General features: G+C 39.2%; 2 protein-coding genes across 8 annotated transcripts in view; one reads left to right on the top strand and one right to left on the bottom strand.

The window, feature by feature from the left end:
• Ankrd13c (ankyrin repeat domain 13C) overlaps positions 1-2,835 on the top strand; it is a 40,837-nt gene extending 38,002 nt beyond the window's left edge. Inside the window, exon 13 of the mRNA XM_021663552.2 lies at positions 739-2,835. Within this exon, the coding sequence (XP_021519227.1) occupies positions 739-869 (131 nt within the window). The 3' untranslated portion in view covers positions 870-2,835. The remainder of the gene's footprint in view (positions 1-738) is intronic.
• Positions 2,836-4,995: 2,160 nt separating this feature from the next.
• The window catches only part of Srsf11 (serine and arginine rich splicing factor 11), a 30,476-nt gene continuing 16,684 nt past the window's right edge, over positions 4,996-18,787 (bottom strand). For 3 of the 7 annotated variants that reach the window (XM_021663556.2, XM_060392433.1, XM_060392436.1), the window contains 10 exons: positions 17,923-18,032; positions 17,133-17,225; positions 16,607-16,656; positions 13,330-13,457; positions 11,710-11,791; positions 10,067-10,198; positions 8,182-8,271; positions 6,919-7,035; positions 6,403-6,541; positions 4,996-6,302 (listed from right to left, as the gene is read on the bottom strand). In XM_021663556.2, the coding sequence (XP_021519231.1) occupies positions 6,108-6,302; positions 6,403-6,541; positions 6,919-7,035; positions 8,182-8,271; positions 10,067-10,198; positions 11,710-11,791; positions 13,330-13,457; positions 16,607-16,656; positions 17,133-17,225; positions 17,923-18,032 (1,136 nt within the window). In that variant the 3' untranslated portion in view covers positions 4,996-6,107. Of the gene's footprint in view, positions 6,303-6,402; positions 6,542-6,918; positions 7,036-8,181; positions 8,272-10,066; positions 10,199-11,709; positions 11,792-13,329; positions 13,458-16,606; positions 16,657-17,132; positions 17,226-17,922; positions 18,033-18,325; positions 18,443-18,787 lie in introns of all 7 variants that reach the window. The other 4 variants (XM_060392434.1, XM_021663557.2, XM_021663558.2 and 1 more) reach the window with 4 other exon arrangements.

Below are 18,787 nucleotides of genomic sequence, written 5' to 3'. Positions count from 1 at the left end.
GGCTGGGTGGGGGCTAAATGACCTCCCCTCCCCCTAAAACAAACAAAAAACAGAAACTTACCTTCCCCTACCTTAGTTTACAAAGAAGTTAAAGATTCTGGTTAGAATTCTTATAGGCCCTACAAAAACAGGTTGGTCAGAAAGCCCCAGTTTACTGACTCCTGGGAGACAGTTTCTCCAACAGTAGGCAGCAGTGAAAGCTGGGAGCTCCAGGGTGCCTGTGGTGATTGTTAATGAAAGCTTTCCATTCCTATTCCTAGCATGAGGATATTCTGCAAACAAAATCCTAAGCTTTTAACAGCAACTTTACTGTGTGGATAGACTGTTGGGTTGGCTTCCACAGACCCTACTCTAGTGGCTCTTGACAGATGAAATATGTAAAGTGGGTTAGGAATCAGATCAGCTTCTGTGTGGGCTCTGCTGTGTCCAGGAACTCAGGAAGAATCAAGTGAGCAGAGCAGGCTGGTGAACTCTCCAGATACACTTACCATTTGGTCAGAAACTCTGATATGCTTCTTATGCTGAAGTAATACAGTGTTATCCAGTGTACATTTGAAGGAAAGGTGTCAAATTTTGAAAATGTGCCTCTGCAGAGGCCAGAGCAGCCTAGGGAGCAGCTACTCAGCACTAGACCTCAGAGCCCTTTAGCTGGGGCAGGTGCAAATTGGGTTGCTGTGGAAATGCAGTTGTTTGAAGGAAGGTGCCTGACTCCACTGCATCTCACCATTCATTCTTCAGATATACCTGTGTTCCCCACGATCACAGCCACTGTGACTTTTCAGGAGTTCCGATGTGATGAGTTTGATGGGTCCATCTTTGCCATCCCTGAAGACTACAAGGAAGACCCGAGTCGTTTTCCTGACCTTTAACTGATGGAGAAGAGCAAGAGACTCTAGGTGGCAGGGACAGAGCTTCTGTACGAAGTCGACACGTCAGTGATGTGATGAGAAACTGACCTCTAATAAAACACCCGCAGCCTCCTGACGTGCCATTCATTCATCTTTTTACAGTCACCACTTCCTGTCTGTAGTAGTTTGACACCCAGTGACCCTGAGACCTTCCTGTGTAAAGCAGCTGTGAGTGCTGTGATTTGTTTTTAAAGATTTTTACACTTCTTGTTAAAATATATATGCATATAAATATATCTATAGCTATATCTAAAACACTCCTGGACCATTAACGTGAATTCAGTGTCTTAAGAGATATGAAACCCTTTGAAACGTGTCCCCTTCTATCCAGGGTGGCATGTATACATGTTCCTTTAAACTTTGTTTTCATCATTATGTATAGTTCTGTAATTTGGATGTTTGGTGAACTAGAAGGAATGCAGTTTTCTGAGGTGAACAAAGCAATGGTATTCATCAAAAATTTGCATTTACAGCCTGCTGCAATACATTCCGAGGGAGTGCTCCCTGCAGGGAATGCGGTGCCGCCAGCACCTGGTAACAGCTGCATTTACAGCTGCAGTGCATTCTGCAGGAGTGCTCCCTGCAGGGAATGCGGTGCCCCCAGCACCTTTGTGCAGCTCATTGTGGTGCTCTTTGTTTTACCTTGAATCCTTTTTCAGTGGAAACTGTTTGTTACTGATCTTCCTTTCATAGAACCTCTATTTTTTCCCCTAACTTTGAGTTTAAAGGTCCTTATTCTGTTGATAGGTACGGTAACATGCTCACAGCTGGCCCTCTCCCAAGTATCAGCACTTTACACAAATTCCAAATTTTTAAACTTGCTTCTTAGTAAGCGCACATGAGTCAGATTATTTTTAATGGAACATGGATGCATTGGTGTCATTTTCAAAAATATGTATTTTGGACAACTGTGTATGTAATGCTTTCAAAATAAGGTTAAAAACATTTTATATGCTACAATATATTTGTTATAGGCTAAAAGTCCAGAGACATAAAAGATTGAAAGTTTTTTTTTTAATTCACAAGAAAATATTTACTGATTTCTGTCTCCAAAGTATTAAAATCATGCGTTATTCATGTTTGCACTTAAATTTTTTTCATATTTATTACAAGATGGTTTGAAGGTCCAAGAATGAAAATAAATTAGGGAGAATAATGTCTAAATCATAAAGTATCATGTTGTGTTAAAGACTTAGCTAATGTTTATGTTCTGGTAAGTCAGAGACGCACCTGTCTGCTTGTTAATAGAGTGACCAGTAGTTTAAAACTTTTACCGAGATTTTTATTGAAGAGATTACTTATTAAAATATCCAAAGTATCAGCCATGAGATAATTATCTTTACAGTTGCATTTCACATAGTGATACCACCTTGCATATTGCATATGTTGGCATTTTATTACTTTTTATAAGAAAAATAATCAAGTTAAAAATTCAAAGCCCTAATCGCTCCAGTAAGTGATCTGTTATATTTTAAGAACTGAGAAGCCCAGACCTAGCCTGATGCAATGGAGATTGGTTCCTGGATTCAGACAGTTCTGTTGTCCTAAGGTCCAAGGAAAGGCAGTGACCACTGTTGGCTTAGGCTCCTTGGCTCTGTAGACCATATAGGAAAAAAATGTAAATTTCAGCTCCCTTGGAACTTAGAATTTCTTAACATATGTGAATATTTTGCTGGGTTACACTGGAGATAGGACTACTGAAAATTGTTGCACTGGATTGTACTACTGAAAATTGTTGCACTGGATTGTACTACTGAAAATTGTTGCACTGGATTGTTTTTAAGACTTAAATTTTTTTTTAATGAATAGTAAAATCAGATTGTCCATTCCAAAATGTTTTTTCTCTGATCACAAAGAACAAATGTTATCTCTTATGATGGTGGAAAAAAAGGAGTTAATTAATGCAAATAAACTTTTCACAATATTAGATCTTTCATGATGTGCCTATTAATCCTGCTATGATCAGTATCACCTTACATGCAGATCACTGTTTTGAAATATAAATACATAAAATTCTGTATTGTAAATTTAAAAAGCTTAAACTGTTAGTAGCCCCACTCAGAAAGGTGTGCTACATGTCATCACTCATGTGACATTCATGAGACTTGTCCTTAGTAGACATTCCTGGGCAAAAAGCTGCAGTTCATAAAAGGAGTGTACAGCAGGTGTTGTGGCTCAGTTAAATCACGTTTTGAAGCTTACATAATTATTAGCTAAAAGCAGCTGAACACAAAAATAAAGCTTCCCGGGAGTAACACTGGGATTTCAAGTCAGGCAAGTAGTGGCACACACATGTTGTCAGTTCCCGATCTCTTGGAGGCTAAGGCAGCAGGACCAAGAGGACAATATAGTGAAAACTATGTCAGAATTGGTAAACAGTGCTTAGAGGTGTAGTACTAGCTGCATGCTGGCCTTCCTTGCACAAGAGGCAAGTTCAACCTACTTTCCACCAAGTCTACAGCAGGTTGAGTGTGGGGTGGAAGTGAGGGGAACATGACCTAGGGAAGATGGCCTCATTTTACACACAACGGTGAAAATGTGCCCACAGAGAAATGGACAGAAGATAGTGCATCACAAAGAGCTAACCACATTAAACTCAACCAAAGCTGTGTCTTGGTAAACTATGAAGCTGCAGGTTTATAAAAACATCTTTTGGAGGCTGGAGAGATGGCTCAGAGGTTAAGAACCCTGGATGTTCTTCCAGAGGTCCTGAGTTCAATTCTCAGCAAGCCATCTATAATGAGATCTGGTTGTCCTCTTCTAGCATGCAGGTGACTGGGTGGTGAGATTCTGGTTAGCAATTCCAAGTTCAACTTTTGCTCATTCCTTTGGGATGAAGCAGCAGCTCAAGACTTCTAACTCAGGAGTCTTCAATTCCCCAGTCCTCTGGCAAGACACCCATGCAAAGTCAGAGCAAAAAGATGTGCCACTCCTGCTCTGTGGGACCAGCTGATTACAGCAGCCAGGAACCTCCTTCCACTGCCTGGCTTCATCTGCAGCACCGTCACAAAGCTCAGTCAGCCAGAGTCCAACTGCTTTCTACAAACCAAAGCTGCTTTTCTGAGACATTAATTTGGATATTTGTTAAGCATTCAAAACTTAAAACTAAATCATTTTATATCCCATGTTGGGTAACATCCTGATTATTAAAGATTTGCAGCACTCCCCTTGTGACACTCAACCTTCAACTTCTCATTGCATAGCCTCAAGTTTTTCATGGCTAAGTAAAATAAGTAGGACAAACATTTTTCTAGGAAAACCACTTTTATTTTAAAATTGTTTTAGCACTGAATACAGAAGAACTTGGTGCGGTGGCCGTGTTCACTTGGGTGTAACTACTCACAGGTGGAAGGTGCGGGGTGCTAGCACAGCACCACTCTGTGCGGAGACTTCCCAGAAGAAATGCCCTAAATAAAGCTATCTTCCTGACATCCTTAAGCTGATGGCATTAATTTTAAACCAAAACTATAGGACTTGATTATCTGCCTAGGGCTCATAGGCAAGGGGATGAACTTCAGATTATTTGTTCTGGGAACTGGCAGTATCTGGTTTCTTACGGAATTGGCCATGTTGCCACGTTTTTAAGCATAACATTCGGCTGTTTTAAAAATTTAGTGGCTCTTCAGGCAACTATTGGAATTTGATGCATTTGTCATAGACCAAATTCCTGCCCATAAGACCTTTAAAAAGTTACTAAGCTACAAACTGTAAAAATGCTTTCTATAGTGATTTATAGTCAAAACTTTCAGAATAAAAACCCAGCTATCCCAACAGTAGCCATTTATGTTGAAAAGTATAACAGTACAAAATGATCAACTCCCATACTATTTGTAATTTCAATGAAAATATAAATTTACTTGGTATAGGTGAGATCCTATTTATCCCTAAGATCTAAAACACAAGTTAAACCATGATTTAGACAGAAGGTATTGTTGACAATTCTGTTTGCATCTACCGAAGGTTGGTGGACACCATTTGGTTACTGTGTTTAACATGTAGACAGGGAAAGAACTGGCAAGGAAACTGCTGAGGTAACTGACATACATTCAACGTATGAATAAACAATACAGTTCTCCAGGAGCATGACTTTTGAGTTTAAGGGTTTTATTATCAAAGTCTTGTAAAACAATTTCAGAAACTGTACATCAACATGGCACAGACGGTAGCCTACTTTTGTTTTTTACTGCACAAAAGTGAAGCTTTTAACTCCTGGAACTAAGAAAACGGTTTCCTATCTAGTCTGCATATAACATGGAATCACTGTGCATAAGGTACTACTGCAATCAAAGTAACACAAATTTATTGGTTTTGTACAACTTGAGATCAAATAAAAGTACATTATCAAGATTTGTCATCTTAGAAGCACATGAAGGTAAATTTAAAATGCACCACCACCTCCTCTTGTTCAATAGTGAGCTTTAAAACTAATAAAAGTTGAAAACTGAAACTCAGGACAAGGTCAATTTCTTCTAGTGCTGGGCTGGGTAAGCAGGTTGCGTTCACTGGTAGAGATGGGAAATAAATTATTGGAAAAAAAACTAAGTAGCTATGAAAAAGTGAACAACTCTAATTCAAAACGTATTTTACAGCCAGTTTTATTTGAAAAATTTTTCCTGTAATTTAAAGCCTACTTAGCCATCAAAAAGGTTAGTGCATATATAACCTTTGAAAGTTAAACAAAGCCACAAAAATTTAGCCACAAGGCTCAAAAGGCTTATCTATCACAAATGCTTTTTTCCAGATGTAACTCTACGAATGTTAATTTGTCATGTCAACAAACAAGACCTTTAAGTAGGTCACCGTGTCAGAGGGTTTCATGACGTTTGGGGTAACATGCAATCAGTGCATTCCCTACATGGCTCTATCACGGCAAGGACTCAAACTCTAGGAATACTCTAAGTGAACGCACTGAGGGTCATATGACAGAGACAATCCATGCCTGCTGGAGATGCATGCAGCTGTTCATCTGTGTTAGAAGCAGCAGTTGCACAGCTGCTTGGTCACGCAAATGGATATAACCATGGCAGTGCTGGTCACCCAGGTACCACCTTCTAAAAGCGTTTGCTGTAAAGAACTAGGTCACAACCGGGTGTTCTGCCATAGGTCATGTGCAGCTGTACACACCTAGTGAGATGAACACACACAGCATTAGGATCAAGAGGAAGGACACTAAGGCCCATCTGCAGCCAGCTCAGCGCCTCAGTCACTCATGTCCATGTCTTCTTCGTGGTGATCATCCCCATTCACTTTGGACTCTCGAAGGTCACCCATCCCCTTCTCAACAGAGCACTCCTTTGTTTTAGGGGACACTGCTTCTGTCGGCCTTTTCTCCTCTTTCTTTTCTTTCTCACTGTCATAGCCTTGCTCTTCTTCATCATAATCCCGAGTTACCTGCTTTGCCAAGGAGAATGGAAAAATAAGCTTCTTCAAAGGAAAAATACTTCTTAAAACAGTGAAAGCACCACAGTGGCAGCACCCCAGCCTGTATACTTACTTTGACGTCTTTGTCACTCTCAGACTTCCTTTCTCGCTCCTTCTCCTTGTCTTTGCTCCTCTTCTTTTTACTTGTTGATCGTTCCCTTTCATCTCTGCTTCTTTCTTTGTCTTTATCTTTCTTCTTCTCTTTTTTATGTCTAGAAAGAATAACGGTTAAAATATGCTCATAAAAACTGCTTTGTGGGAACTGTCTGTTTCATTCCTACGTGAACAACAGATCTTAATATGCTTGGACAATAACCTCATCAAGCTCACTAGAAAGAAGGCAAAGAGAGCAAAGTCTGAAACACTGAGCAATCAAAAAAACTAAGCTGGATACAGGCCTAATGTACTATGAAGTCCCCCCAACTCCCGCCACCAAATGCATACTAAAAAATTTCAAGAGAACAATGCCTTTAATTCTCCCCAAAAGAAAATTACTGCTTATGTTTAAAAAAAAAAAAATCCAACAGTGTAAAAAACTCAATAATCCCAAATATTTTGAATCACAGGAATAAACAATTGATACCCCTACCTCCGTGGAGATGGTGAGCGGGACAGCTTTCTTTTAGGAGATCTGGGCTTTTTAGGAGATCTTGTACCACTCCTGCTTCGCCGCCGCCTTCTCTCTCTAGAATCACAAATGTGCAAACTAGGCTTTAAAATATAGCGTGGTCTCACCAGCTCCACTAGGAGCTTCCACAGCCCAAGACTCACCTCACAGTACTGTTTTAAGTAACCACAATCTCATGCTTAAGACTTACTATAATGGGAAGATCTGTAAGGAGTTGGATAAAGTATAAATCCCTTATCATATTTAATGCAAAAATGATCTCTACTCTGGCACTCTGAGGTGTTTTTACTTTCTTAATGGTATTTTTTGAGTTAGGGTCATGGAATACAGTCTAGGTTAGCTTGAACTTGGCATTCTCCTTAGTTTCCCAAAGGCCGTTGGTATTATGTGTGTGTGTGTATACCACCATGCAGTTTGGTGGTTCTTACAAAAGGCAAAGATAGCTTTTCATCTGGTACCAAAGTTTTCTGTGTCTCATTGGGATCAATGACAAATTATTCAAGGCAACCAAAGTTTATTTCAGTTTTCTCAAAAATTTTACAGTATCAGATCTCAAGTCTTTGATTCAACTTTTCAGTTTTTGAAAAACATGGTACAAACCTGGTATATTCATATGAAATAAGAGGATCACAAAATGCTGTACCTTAGCATGTGTGAACAACATCTGACTAAAATGGAGTTGAACGTTAAGAACATATCATCTATAGTTAGCCACATCACTTCTGTCTTCACTGTAATAATTTATATATAGTGACTGTAGCAACAGTCAGCACTTCAAATGCCTCTTATTACTCACTTATCACTAAATTATTATACGGGAGGTAGTAAGTTCAAAATTCTTTGCCAATTTGCCTCATACTTCACTGACTGGCCCCTTCCTAAAGCTTCCTGTCTCAAGAGAGGGATGTGCCTGTTTACACGCCAGCTTCCTAGCTCTGTCACTCAATCTCCAGTTTATTAGTGTATATATGTCTCATTTGTAAATATGAAAGTGATTTTGTATCTGAACGTGTTTTTGATGACTTAAAGTTAACCAGGCCAAGTCCTATAGCAAACATTTTGCAACAAAGCTACCCCTAGCAACTCAGGATGCTTTAAACTTGGCTCTCTAACCCTCATTTTCTCAAAATTGTCTGTCTCTGGACCCTCGATGGCCTGCTGAATATACTGTCACCTCCCCCCCCCAACCCCCCCCCCCCCACGTCTCAGGTGCTGCTGCCTTACCTGCTTGCACTCCGAGAGCGTCTGGCTGTGCTGTAGCTTTTTGGTGGAGTTTTGGAACGTTTCTTTTCTTTATCTTCTTTCTTTTTGTCTCTAATAAACATAATTTAATAAGGTGTGAAGACTAACACTTTATTCTCACTCTTCTTATGACAAATGGCATATTTGTAACAAAATGATTTCTCTAAGATTCCCATTTTCTTGATAGTTCCCCTAGAACTTATTTCCAATAGTAAAGTGTCTTAAGTGATTACAAAGTATTTTTAATATACTTTAATAGGATGCTGGCCAATTTTTAGTGTGTGGTAATGAGTTAGTTCAACAGGTTTAATCGCTGTCCCTGAGTCCTTTTCACTTGATTACAAGTTCCTCAATTCTGTCACTATGTCAGAAGCCAATAGAGCACCATAGCCAGTCACAGTCATTCAATATCACCCCTTTCCTTCCATGCACACATGCTGAGGAAACCCTTATCTTGGACTAAGCCATACTCTGTACTGGTCAGTGGCATCTGAAAACTCTCCCACCACAATGGAAAGGTACTGCAATCATACTCAACTCTAAAGGTCTTTATAGGGCCTCCCAATTCATTTCTATTCCAATCCATAGTAGAGGGTCTCACCTGTCTCCTTCCTACTCTGATCCTTCCACAGGACTAATCACCTATCTGGTAGCCATTATCACCAAATCTCCTAAAGGACTCCAGAATACCTTCTCAAGCACACCATGCATTCTGTTAGTCTTTAAAGGTATCAATACACCTGGCTTTGTACAGCTATCACTTCACATTGTTCCTTCTCATGTGACTATTCTTTGCTCTCAAATTGAAAGTTCTTCAAGGGAAGTAAAGACCAATTCCTTCTCTGTGTAGGGAAACACTTCCTTTCCTGTTATGTTAGCTAAGGTATCTGCTCACCAGTGATAAATAGCTGAAGGGTGGGCAAACAGGAACTGTATTTTTAGTTACAGAAAACTAGACCCCAAATAACTTGTCTCTGAATGAAGTCTTTTTTTTTTTTAAAGATACATTTATTTACTTTTAAACTTACATACTTTTAAGTTTAAAAATAAATAATCCAACTGCATGGACTTATGTGCACCATGTTCATGTAGGTACCCAGGGGCCATAAGAGGGCACTGGAGCCACCAGACTTGGAGTTACAAGTAGATGTGAGTTGCCTGATGTCAGTGCCAGGAACCAAATCTAAATCACCTGTAAGAGCAGCAACCACTCTTTAACTGTTAAGTCATCACTGTAGTCCCAAGACTAGTTTTTTATGTATTTATTTATTGTTGTTTATTTGTTTTTTTTTTTTGTAGGGTTTCTCTGTGTAGCCATGGCTGTCCTGGAGCTCACTCTATACACTAGGCTGGCCTCGAACTCACAGAGATCCGGCTGCCTCTGTCTCCTGAGTGCTGTGATCAAAGGTGTGCACCACCACTATCCAGCAAGATTAGTTTAAAAATATATATATATATATTAAGTGGAGAAAAAATATTACTTTTTCTTTTCTTATGAATTAACTTTATTGGTCAAATAATGGGGCAAGAGACTTTCTCTAATATGGCTACACGTCCATATCATAATGTTTCCAATCACTGATGATGACAAGAAAATAAATGAACATAGCTAGCTGTCTTAGTGTTCCTTGGCATACAACAAAGGATGCCTGGAACTCGCACTCACAGAAGTGGTTGAATAGAAAGAGGAAAGCCAACAAGATAGGAATGAAAAGGGTAGCCTGAAGAATTTATTTCTAAAAAATGTTACAAGGGGCTCAGTAGTTAAGTGCATGTGTTGCTTCTGCAGGACTGGATTCAATTCCCACCATTCATTGCAAATCTGGTTAAACACACATGCAGGCAAAACACCCACATACAAATGTACCTAGCTTTGGATGTGCTCCTTGACCTTCTACCCCTCTCGCGGGAATGAGATCGTCTCCGTCTTGGACTTTTGGATCTCCTTCTACTCCTGGACTTGGAGTGTGACCGCCTCCTTGACCGACTTCGTGACCGCCTAAAAATGTAAATGATTAATACATGTCCACAGATATAAATTATCAAACACTAGAGAAAAATTCCTATCCTTCTAGCCACTGTCATCACTTAGCCCAGTCATCTTCTAGACCTCAGAAATTACTAGTGTATATGTTCATGTGCATGGATTTCTATATATGCTTATGTTATGATTTTGACAGTTTATACATGTACTTGTGCACTCTGTAAGCTGATGCCAGTGGATTCCATAACAAAAACATAATCTAAGAACCAACAGATAAAGGTGTTTTGAACTGAATATGTGAAGGATGTTTTCTTGAAAATGAACAAAGCATATTACCCTTTAAGGAAAAATAGTCTGTGGTCCATAAAAATTTGACTTCCAAGAGAAAAAAAAAGTGAAAACCTAGGTAAGGGCTTCTCAATTGTTGGTTTTCTGATGAAATCTGAGATGATATCAAATGTCATTTCATAGCATTGAGTAGAAACCAGAAATACCAATTTGGGCAATTTATCCAACTGAAAATATGAAAACTAACTTTTTAAATTGCATAACCACGAGTCTAGGTTTTTAAACATGTCAACAAGGCTGATTATGATCAAAATAAATTATATGAGATTCTCAAAGAATAAAAATATATTAGAAGCATGTGAGCCAGGCATGGTGATGTGGTCTTTAATTCCAGCACTTGGAAGAAGGAGGTGGATCCAGGGTACCCTGGTATACATAATAAGTTCCAGGTCAGCCACGGTTACATACTCAGACTGTATCTCAAAACAGCTACCCTCCCCTGCCTGAAAACAGCAAAAGTGAATAAAACAGTGTAAAAATTTGAATACAAAATCCTGTTGCTTCTATTAAGCTAAAACTTTAGATTGGTGAAGTGTAACAAACCCTTGTTTGAGGGGTGGTAAATTATGCTGCAAAGCTATGTAAAATGAGATGGCTTAGTCATGACAATATTTTAATTTTAATCTGGTCAGATATAACCCACATAAGATATATTGGTTTTATTATTATTATTATTTTTCAAGATAGCATTTCTGTATAGCCTTGGCAGTCCTGACTTGCTTTGTAGACCAGGCTGGCCTCGAATTCTCAGCGATCTGCCTGCCTCTGCCTCCCTCAGTGTTAGGCTTATAGGCGTAGACCATCACACCCAGCTTGGCTTTATTTTTTAAAGTGTGAAAGTTAAAGACTCTTAAGTTTGGAGGGAGACCAACTCCGCTACAGAAAATCTTATGTTTAACTTACAAAAGAGTATAACTAATAAGAACAGATTTAGTCTTAACTTTTGCTTTGTAGACAGCAATTCAACTAACAATTACAAAGTCAGATCTGGAAAACAAGCAAAAAGTTTCTTTTTATGTAACTATGGCATTACAGTGTTTAAGTTCCAAAGCCTTCCTACCAGTGAGAAGACTTTGGACTGCTTTGGTTTTAAGTAGGAGTCATGTGTTCATCCTATAGCTTTCTTCTAATATATTCAAGGCAACTCCATGGATAGCTTGATGGTCAAGAGAGCTAACCTGTGTCTAGAGGATGAGGGAGTCCTCCTCCTCCTGGAGCGTGACCTTGACCTCGAATGCCTTCTCTTTTCTTCCTTCTTGTCTGGATTTAAAAGAAAAGAAACCTGTACTAAGAAATGCTTAACCAGATGTATATGTATAAGATTCAGGAATCAACTTCAGTCCTCCAACTGTCCAGAAGCACATATGATCACTGAGCCATCTTGCTGGCCGTTTTTTGTCTTTATTTCAGCTTTTGTAAGATACCCTCAAATGCTATAAGTGATCATCTTATTTATATACAGATTCACCAGGAAGCTTGCGTCAGTGATATGAATTACCCTCAGCTTTCAGTAAATCCTATGGCAATTTGTATTTGCTAAGGTTTCATTTACTATATAGTTTGAAATACTCTGGAGGGTCCAAGCATCTCACAAATCAATTCTTTGATTTTTCTGATTTGTTCTTCATGAGGTTCTACTCAAGGTATTCCATAAAAACATCTACAGGTCAGGCACTAATATAAACATTTTTAAATCTTGACCCAATGAAATGTTCTCATAATATATGCCTATCTGTATATATTTAGAATACCAAGAACAATTTCTTTTCCTACCACCTAAAATGTAAAATGTAAATCTAAAGCCATGACTCATTCACCTGTCACTGTCCCTCAGTGATAGATTCTGATTTTAAGAAGCCCATTCTTTGGTGCCATTTTCAATTGTACACCTAGAGCAAAACTGTCTCACTTCAAGCATACCAAATTTCTTTAAACTCAGGACCTAAGAAGCAACTAACTAAAGCCATTGATCACGTCACATGCTCACTACCACCAAACTGATGCCACCAATTCAGTTAGGTCATTTGATTATAGGCTTTAATTTGTAGTGACTTAACAAATAAAGCCATACAACCATAGAATTTCACTATAGGTAAACCAGTCATTTCATTCTCAGTTTGTTTTTGTTTGTTTGTTTTTTTGAGACAGGGTTTCTCTGTGTAGCCTTAACTGTCCTTGGGCATGCTTTGAAGACCAGGCTAGGCTGTCACGGAACTCAAGAGATTCTCCTGCCTCTGTCTCCTCAGAGTGCTCGGATGACAGGTGTGTGCCAACAAATCTGGTTCAGTCTCAGTTTTTAACAAAAGCACTTACAGCATAAAAGCTCTGGAGCTGAACAAACCCAGCTGCATAGCTAAGACTCCTATCACTTGCCACTTTATCAGATGATATGCTTAAAATATTTATCAGTTCATTTTTTATCAATTTACTGTTTATACTTTAAAGTTACTTCCCAAATAATATTTCTATTTACTAAGGAATAAGAGTAAAAAAGAAGCAAATATTTAATTAGGGAAATATGCTTCATTACCACAGATATACACAAACACATACACATTGGGACAAAATTCATCTACTTAGTCAACCGCAAAGAGACAATCTGCCCAAAGCTGAGCATCCACAAGCTTCCAGGTTCCCTCTCAGCAAATCCTATGGGTTCCTGAAGTATCTGTCCGGCACTCTAGTACATGAGTTTTCTGTCTCAGAATATAGAAAGTCTTCTTCTACATGTAGGTTATTACCAACTTTACCATGAACTGCAATTCAACATTCAAGGAAAATGTATGTAAGCATTTTACCTGGCTCAATAGCGGCAGAAATCAAGGACTGGGCCTCACGCACTCTCTTCATGGCTTCCTCTATTTCTTTACTAGAGGTGTCTGACTTCAGACTTGGTGAAACAAGACCAGCAGCTACATGGTTCAATCTAAAACAAGCAAAAAAATAGTCTAAAATGTAAACCTCCATTTTAAGGAAACAAATACATATTGTATATCATCTTTATAATTAATCCTTGAAAGCAGGATACCAGGGGTCCTCCTTCATTTTAATAAGCAGTGCCCAGTAAAGTGTCACTTTCAACATTTACAGGGATACAGAATAAGAAAATATCTATTTAGCTGGGCGTGGTGGCACACACCTTCAATCTCTGCAGAGGCAGAAGCAGGTGGACTGCTGTGAGTTCAAGGCCAGCCTGGCCTACAAAGCGAGTCCAGGCCAGCCACAGATACAAAGAAAAACCCTGTTTCAAAAAACCAAAAAAAAAAAAAAACCTATTTAATTATTTTAATTTTTATTTTTTATATTAATTAGTTTATTTACTTTGTATCCCAGCTGTGGCCCCCTCCCTCATTCCATCCTAATCCCACCCTCCCTCTATCCCTCTATCATCTCCTCACTGCCCCTCTGAGTCCACTGATGGAGAGGTCCTCTTCCCCTTCCATCTGACCCTAGCTTATCAGGTCTCATCAGGACTGGCTGCAATGTCCTCCTCTGTGGCCTAGCAAGGCTGCTCCTCCCTTGGCAGAGGGGTATGTGGTGTGTGTGTGTGTGTGTGTGTGTGTAGACGTCAAAGAGCCAACCACTGATATCACGTCAGGAACATTTTGGTAGATGCTAGTGTAAGAGAACAAGTTGATGTTAAAGTTGACCCGCCATCATAGGATTTAGAAATTGTTGGGGATTGCAGGGGCAGGGGAGAGAAGGGGCATTACCTTTTCAGATTGCAGATGGGGAGAAACTGAGGCAAAAGTTAAAAGCTCACAAAATTACACATAAAAATTTGATCCAAAAGGCTAAAGATTTGCCTTTAAGTGTTTATACATGCAAGGAAAACGACAAAACAAACAAACACCCCAAAACTAGACAACCTTAGTAATCTGTGGATGTCATCAAGAACAGGCACAAAAGGCCCTTGAAATGACTCAGCAGGCAAACATTCTCTTTTTTTTCAGTATTTACTATTCTTATATTCCTTTTCTTATTTATTTATCTATCTATTTATTTATTTTTTTTAATCAGTTACATTTTATTAACTCTGTATCCCAGCCATGTCCCGATCCCTCATTCCCTCCCAGTCCCTCCCTCCCTCCCTCATCTCCACCGTGCCCCTTTCCAAGTCCACTGATAGGGGGGACCTCCTCCCCATTCATCTGATCCTGTTTTATCAGGTATCTTCAGGACTGGCTGCAAAGCCCTCCTCTGTGGCCTAACAGGACTGCTCCTCCCTTCGGGGGTGGGGAGACCAAAGAGCCAGTCATTGAGTTCCTGTTAGAAATAGTCCTTGTTCCCCTCACTTTGGGAAACCAATTGGTTACTGAGCTACCACAGGCTACATCTGAGTGGAGGTTCTAGGTTATATCCATACATGGTCCTTGGTTGAATGTCAGTCTCAGAAAAGACCCTGTGCCCAGATATATTTGGTCCTTGTGGAGCTCCTATCCTTTCCCCATCAGACTAACTCCCCTTCTTTCTTATGATTCCCTGTACTCTGCCCAAGGTTTGGTCATGAGTCTTTGCTTTGAAAACACTGCTAGTTAGAGTCTTTCAGATACGCTCAGTAGACTCCTGTCATACGTTCAATGCACATCCCATCTGTCTTTCTAAATGAAGATTGATCATCTTATCCCATGTCCGCTCTCTTGATTTTCTTTTTTAGGTGTATAGATTTCATTATGTTTATCATATCTTATAGGTCTATATAAGTGAGTATATCCGCAGGCAAACATTCTTGCTGCTAAATCTTATGACTGTTAGCACACTCCTTAAAAATGTCCTAACTTCCACACACATTGTTGCTTGTATGCATGCACAACCCTCTCCTAAACAGATTTAAAAAAGAAAAGAAAAACTATTCTTTTAAAGAGTGCTGGGTGTTGTGGCACACTCTTTAGTCCTAGCACATGAGAGGCAGGGGCAAGGAGAACTTTACGAGCTTGAAGCTAGCCTGATCTACACAGCAAATTTCAGGCAAGCCAAATCTACGATACCTTGGCTCAAAAAAACAAAAACAAAGAAAACACAGACACACACCCACATCAAAGCAACCACAAAATGAAATAAAAGTGGGCATAATGCACTGGTGCTACTTATATGCTGGGCTGTGGGGACCGTAACTAACCAAATCAAACCAATCATGTCCTCTCCCCTGCCATGTTCTCCCACTTATTAATGGTGACTCTGACCAACTCAGGGAACATGGAATAAAGCTCCAATTTAGTTTACATGGGAGAAAAAATCCTACGAATCCACCATCACAAAGCAGGAAAGAATTCAAAGTACCTACCCGGTACTTCCTTAGCCTTTTCCAATTTCCACCACTCTCAAAGAGATCTAAAAAAACAAGTTTTCTCTTTGCGGTCCCCTCCCCTAGCAACTCTGTACTCTGCCCATTTGAACACACATACTTTGCTACAATGAATGCTTAATAAAGAGTACAGAAAATGTGTGTATTTTCTTGTGTCCCCCTCCCCCGCGAAGACAGGGTCTCACTATGTAGCCCTAGCAAGCCTGGAACTTACTACACTGACCAGGGTGGTACAGAGATCCCAATCTCCTTTCTAAGCTCTGAGATTAAAGGCGTGCACAACCATGCCTGGGCTCTAATGTGTATTTTGTATGAATCATCAAAATACAACTTGCATGCCATCAATCTGTAACAAGCCACTGACAATTATTAGGAAACACTCAAAATAAAACCCTTAATATTTGGGCTTATTTTTAGATTCCCGTTCTTATTTGTACAATACATAAAAATGTAGTGAGAATGTGCTAAGAATAACTAACTTTCTTCTGTTAACGGCAACTGTTCTGCAATGTAATACATAATATAATGTATGTCCTAAGAATAGCTAACTTTCTATCAACAGTAACTGTTCCCAAGTTGGTGTGGTGGTCTCTGCCTGGCATCCCAGCACTTGGAAGGTAAGGACAGGAGTTTGAGGCCAGGCTTGACCATACAGTGAACACATGGCAAGACTATGTTACAGTGAGACTTATCTCAAAAAGAAAACAAAGTAAGTATTCTCTTGACAGTCACATAGTATATAACCAAAAGAGGCAAAGGAAAAAACTTACTTGGGATCAACAGTACTCATAAGCTTCAGTAGCTGGTCTGCAGCAAGGGACTTGAAAAAAAAAAAAGGTTCAATGTATATTTGTATAGAAATAAGTGACTGGTATTTATAAACATTTGCTGACAAGTTCTAAGACAAACTGGCATCCTATAAAAAGTGCAATACTCTGTTTATATCAACGGTCAGGTAAAATACAAGCTAAGAATTCTAACAACACATGAGTTTGTGGCTACAGCTGTGCAAGAGGAAGGAAGCAAGTTGAATCTGAGCAGCCCAGGTTTAAAATCTGAAATTCCTTAGAATGACAAAAAAATAAAATAAAATAAAAATAAATAAAATCTCCACAACATGTATGTGTGAAGGATTAATGACTGTTGTAATTCAGGTCATTTAAATCTCTTTCAAACAAGTTAACAAAGAATTACTACAACACAAGCAGCTAACTCTTGCTTTGAAATGTAGACTTAAGTTTAATGAAATAATCCGCTTTAGAAACAAGCTTACTGATGAAAGATGGTGACATGTACCTGAGAGTTCAAATTTGTTCCTGGAAGCCCAAGAGCAGCAAGGGCAGGATCAAGAGCTGGAGCTCCCAACGCAGCGAGGGGAACAGCGCCAATCTGCAAATCAACATTTTCTTACATAAAACTTCCTTAACTTTCTTTATTGGGGTAGACAGTAATGTTTTCATTTATGCAGACTATGTGTGCACTTTTGTAATCCTTCAATCATTACTGCTACAGTTCAAATTCTGCTATTTACAATTTCTAAACAACCAGACATAACCATGTTCCAGTAAAACTTTGATCAACAGAAATGCAGGTTTCGTCTGTAGTACCTCACAGTTGTCCATGTGACAACTGACTTCTCAACCCTAAAACATTATTACTCTGAAGACTGACTAAGGTAAAGGGGTCTTTTGGGAGGCCCTGTGTATTTTCCTCTCAGTGAGTTTCAGCACTAGCACCTAGACATTCAGCCACACTTTCAGAGTGCAAATCCCAGCATGAAGTCCTCTAGTGAAAACCTTTCTTTGTGGTTCTTATTCTGCAACACTGTTCATCACTGGGACTTCTATTCACTCATTAGATGTGTAGTAACCTACTCCTATTCCCTAATCATCCCTTGTTTCCTATTTATATTACCAAATCCCATCTTCTTCCTGTCAGAATTTTTAATTAAACCACAATTAAATCAACATGTAAACATGTAACATCTTATAGAGGCAGTCCAACATATACTAAAATCATCTACTGTCAATTACTACCTCACAAACAGCAAATATGACCACCTCTTCAGAATTCATGGCATAAGTACCTGGGTAAGTGGATTGGGGGTAGGCAGGAGTCCTCCACCAGGCAGAAGACCTGCCACTGCATTAGCTGGTGCCAATAGAGACAAAGCCTTAGTCTCATCAGGAATAACTCCTGCAGAGAAACATCCTTGCATGAGAAAACACCCTCTTGTAAGACAGAAAACACACAAAAACACCCAGAAAATGTCTCCCTGATACACCACCTGAGTTTGTTGAAAGTACTTATGTTCGCTAAAATATAAAGTTTGATCTCTATGATTATTTATCATTAATTTTATGTCAGAATGAAACTTCAATGTGTGAAAATTTGTTTCCTTTTTCTCTACAATGGTTAAGTTTCTAGAGTAAAAAAAAAATAGCACAATACACACTACTGTTTTGTTAACACTGCCAAGATTTCATCACCTGTACTCGATTTTTAAGTCATGAACCAAACGTAAGCAAGCACAGTCGGTTCTCCAGGGGTGTGCTCTCAACTTTCAAAAGCTGTTTTATGAACAACGACTCGTGTCGGCTGCTTCACTATAAAGCACACAGAAAAATCAAGATACACAAGACAAAAAAAGTTTGATTTAGGGGTTAATAATATGGTACAGTTACTATGATTTTCTTTACACCTACCATATAAACTTTGTAAAAATTAAAAGAAGGAAAGTATGTAGGAAATATTCTGTTGAAATCAAGAGTAGGGCTTTTGCTGACTCATGACATGAATATGAATGTTTCTGAAGGTCTCTGAATACACAGGGGAAATGTGTGCAGGGGAAGTAGAGGGGAGAGGGAAGTACAGAAAAAGAGAGAAGAGAAAGGGAGGGGAGGAGAAAGGGAAATGGGGAGAGGGAGGGAGGGAGGGAAGGACAGAGAAAG

Source organism: Meriones unguiculatus, chromosome 10 (assembly GCF_030254825.1).
Source record: "Meriones unguiculatus strain TT.TT164.6M chromosome 10, Bangor_MerUng_6.1, whole genome shotgun sequence".
In the NCBI taxonomy this organism is placed as follows: Eukaryota; Metazoa; Chordata; class Mammalia; order Rodentia; family Muridae; genus Meriones; species Meriones unguiculatus.
The sequence above is the reverse complement of the archived record's forward strand: the minus strand, read 5'-3'. Positions and strand labels throughout refer to the sequence as shown.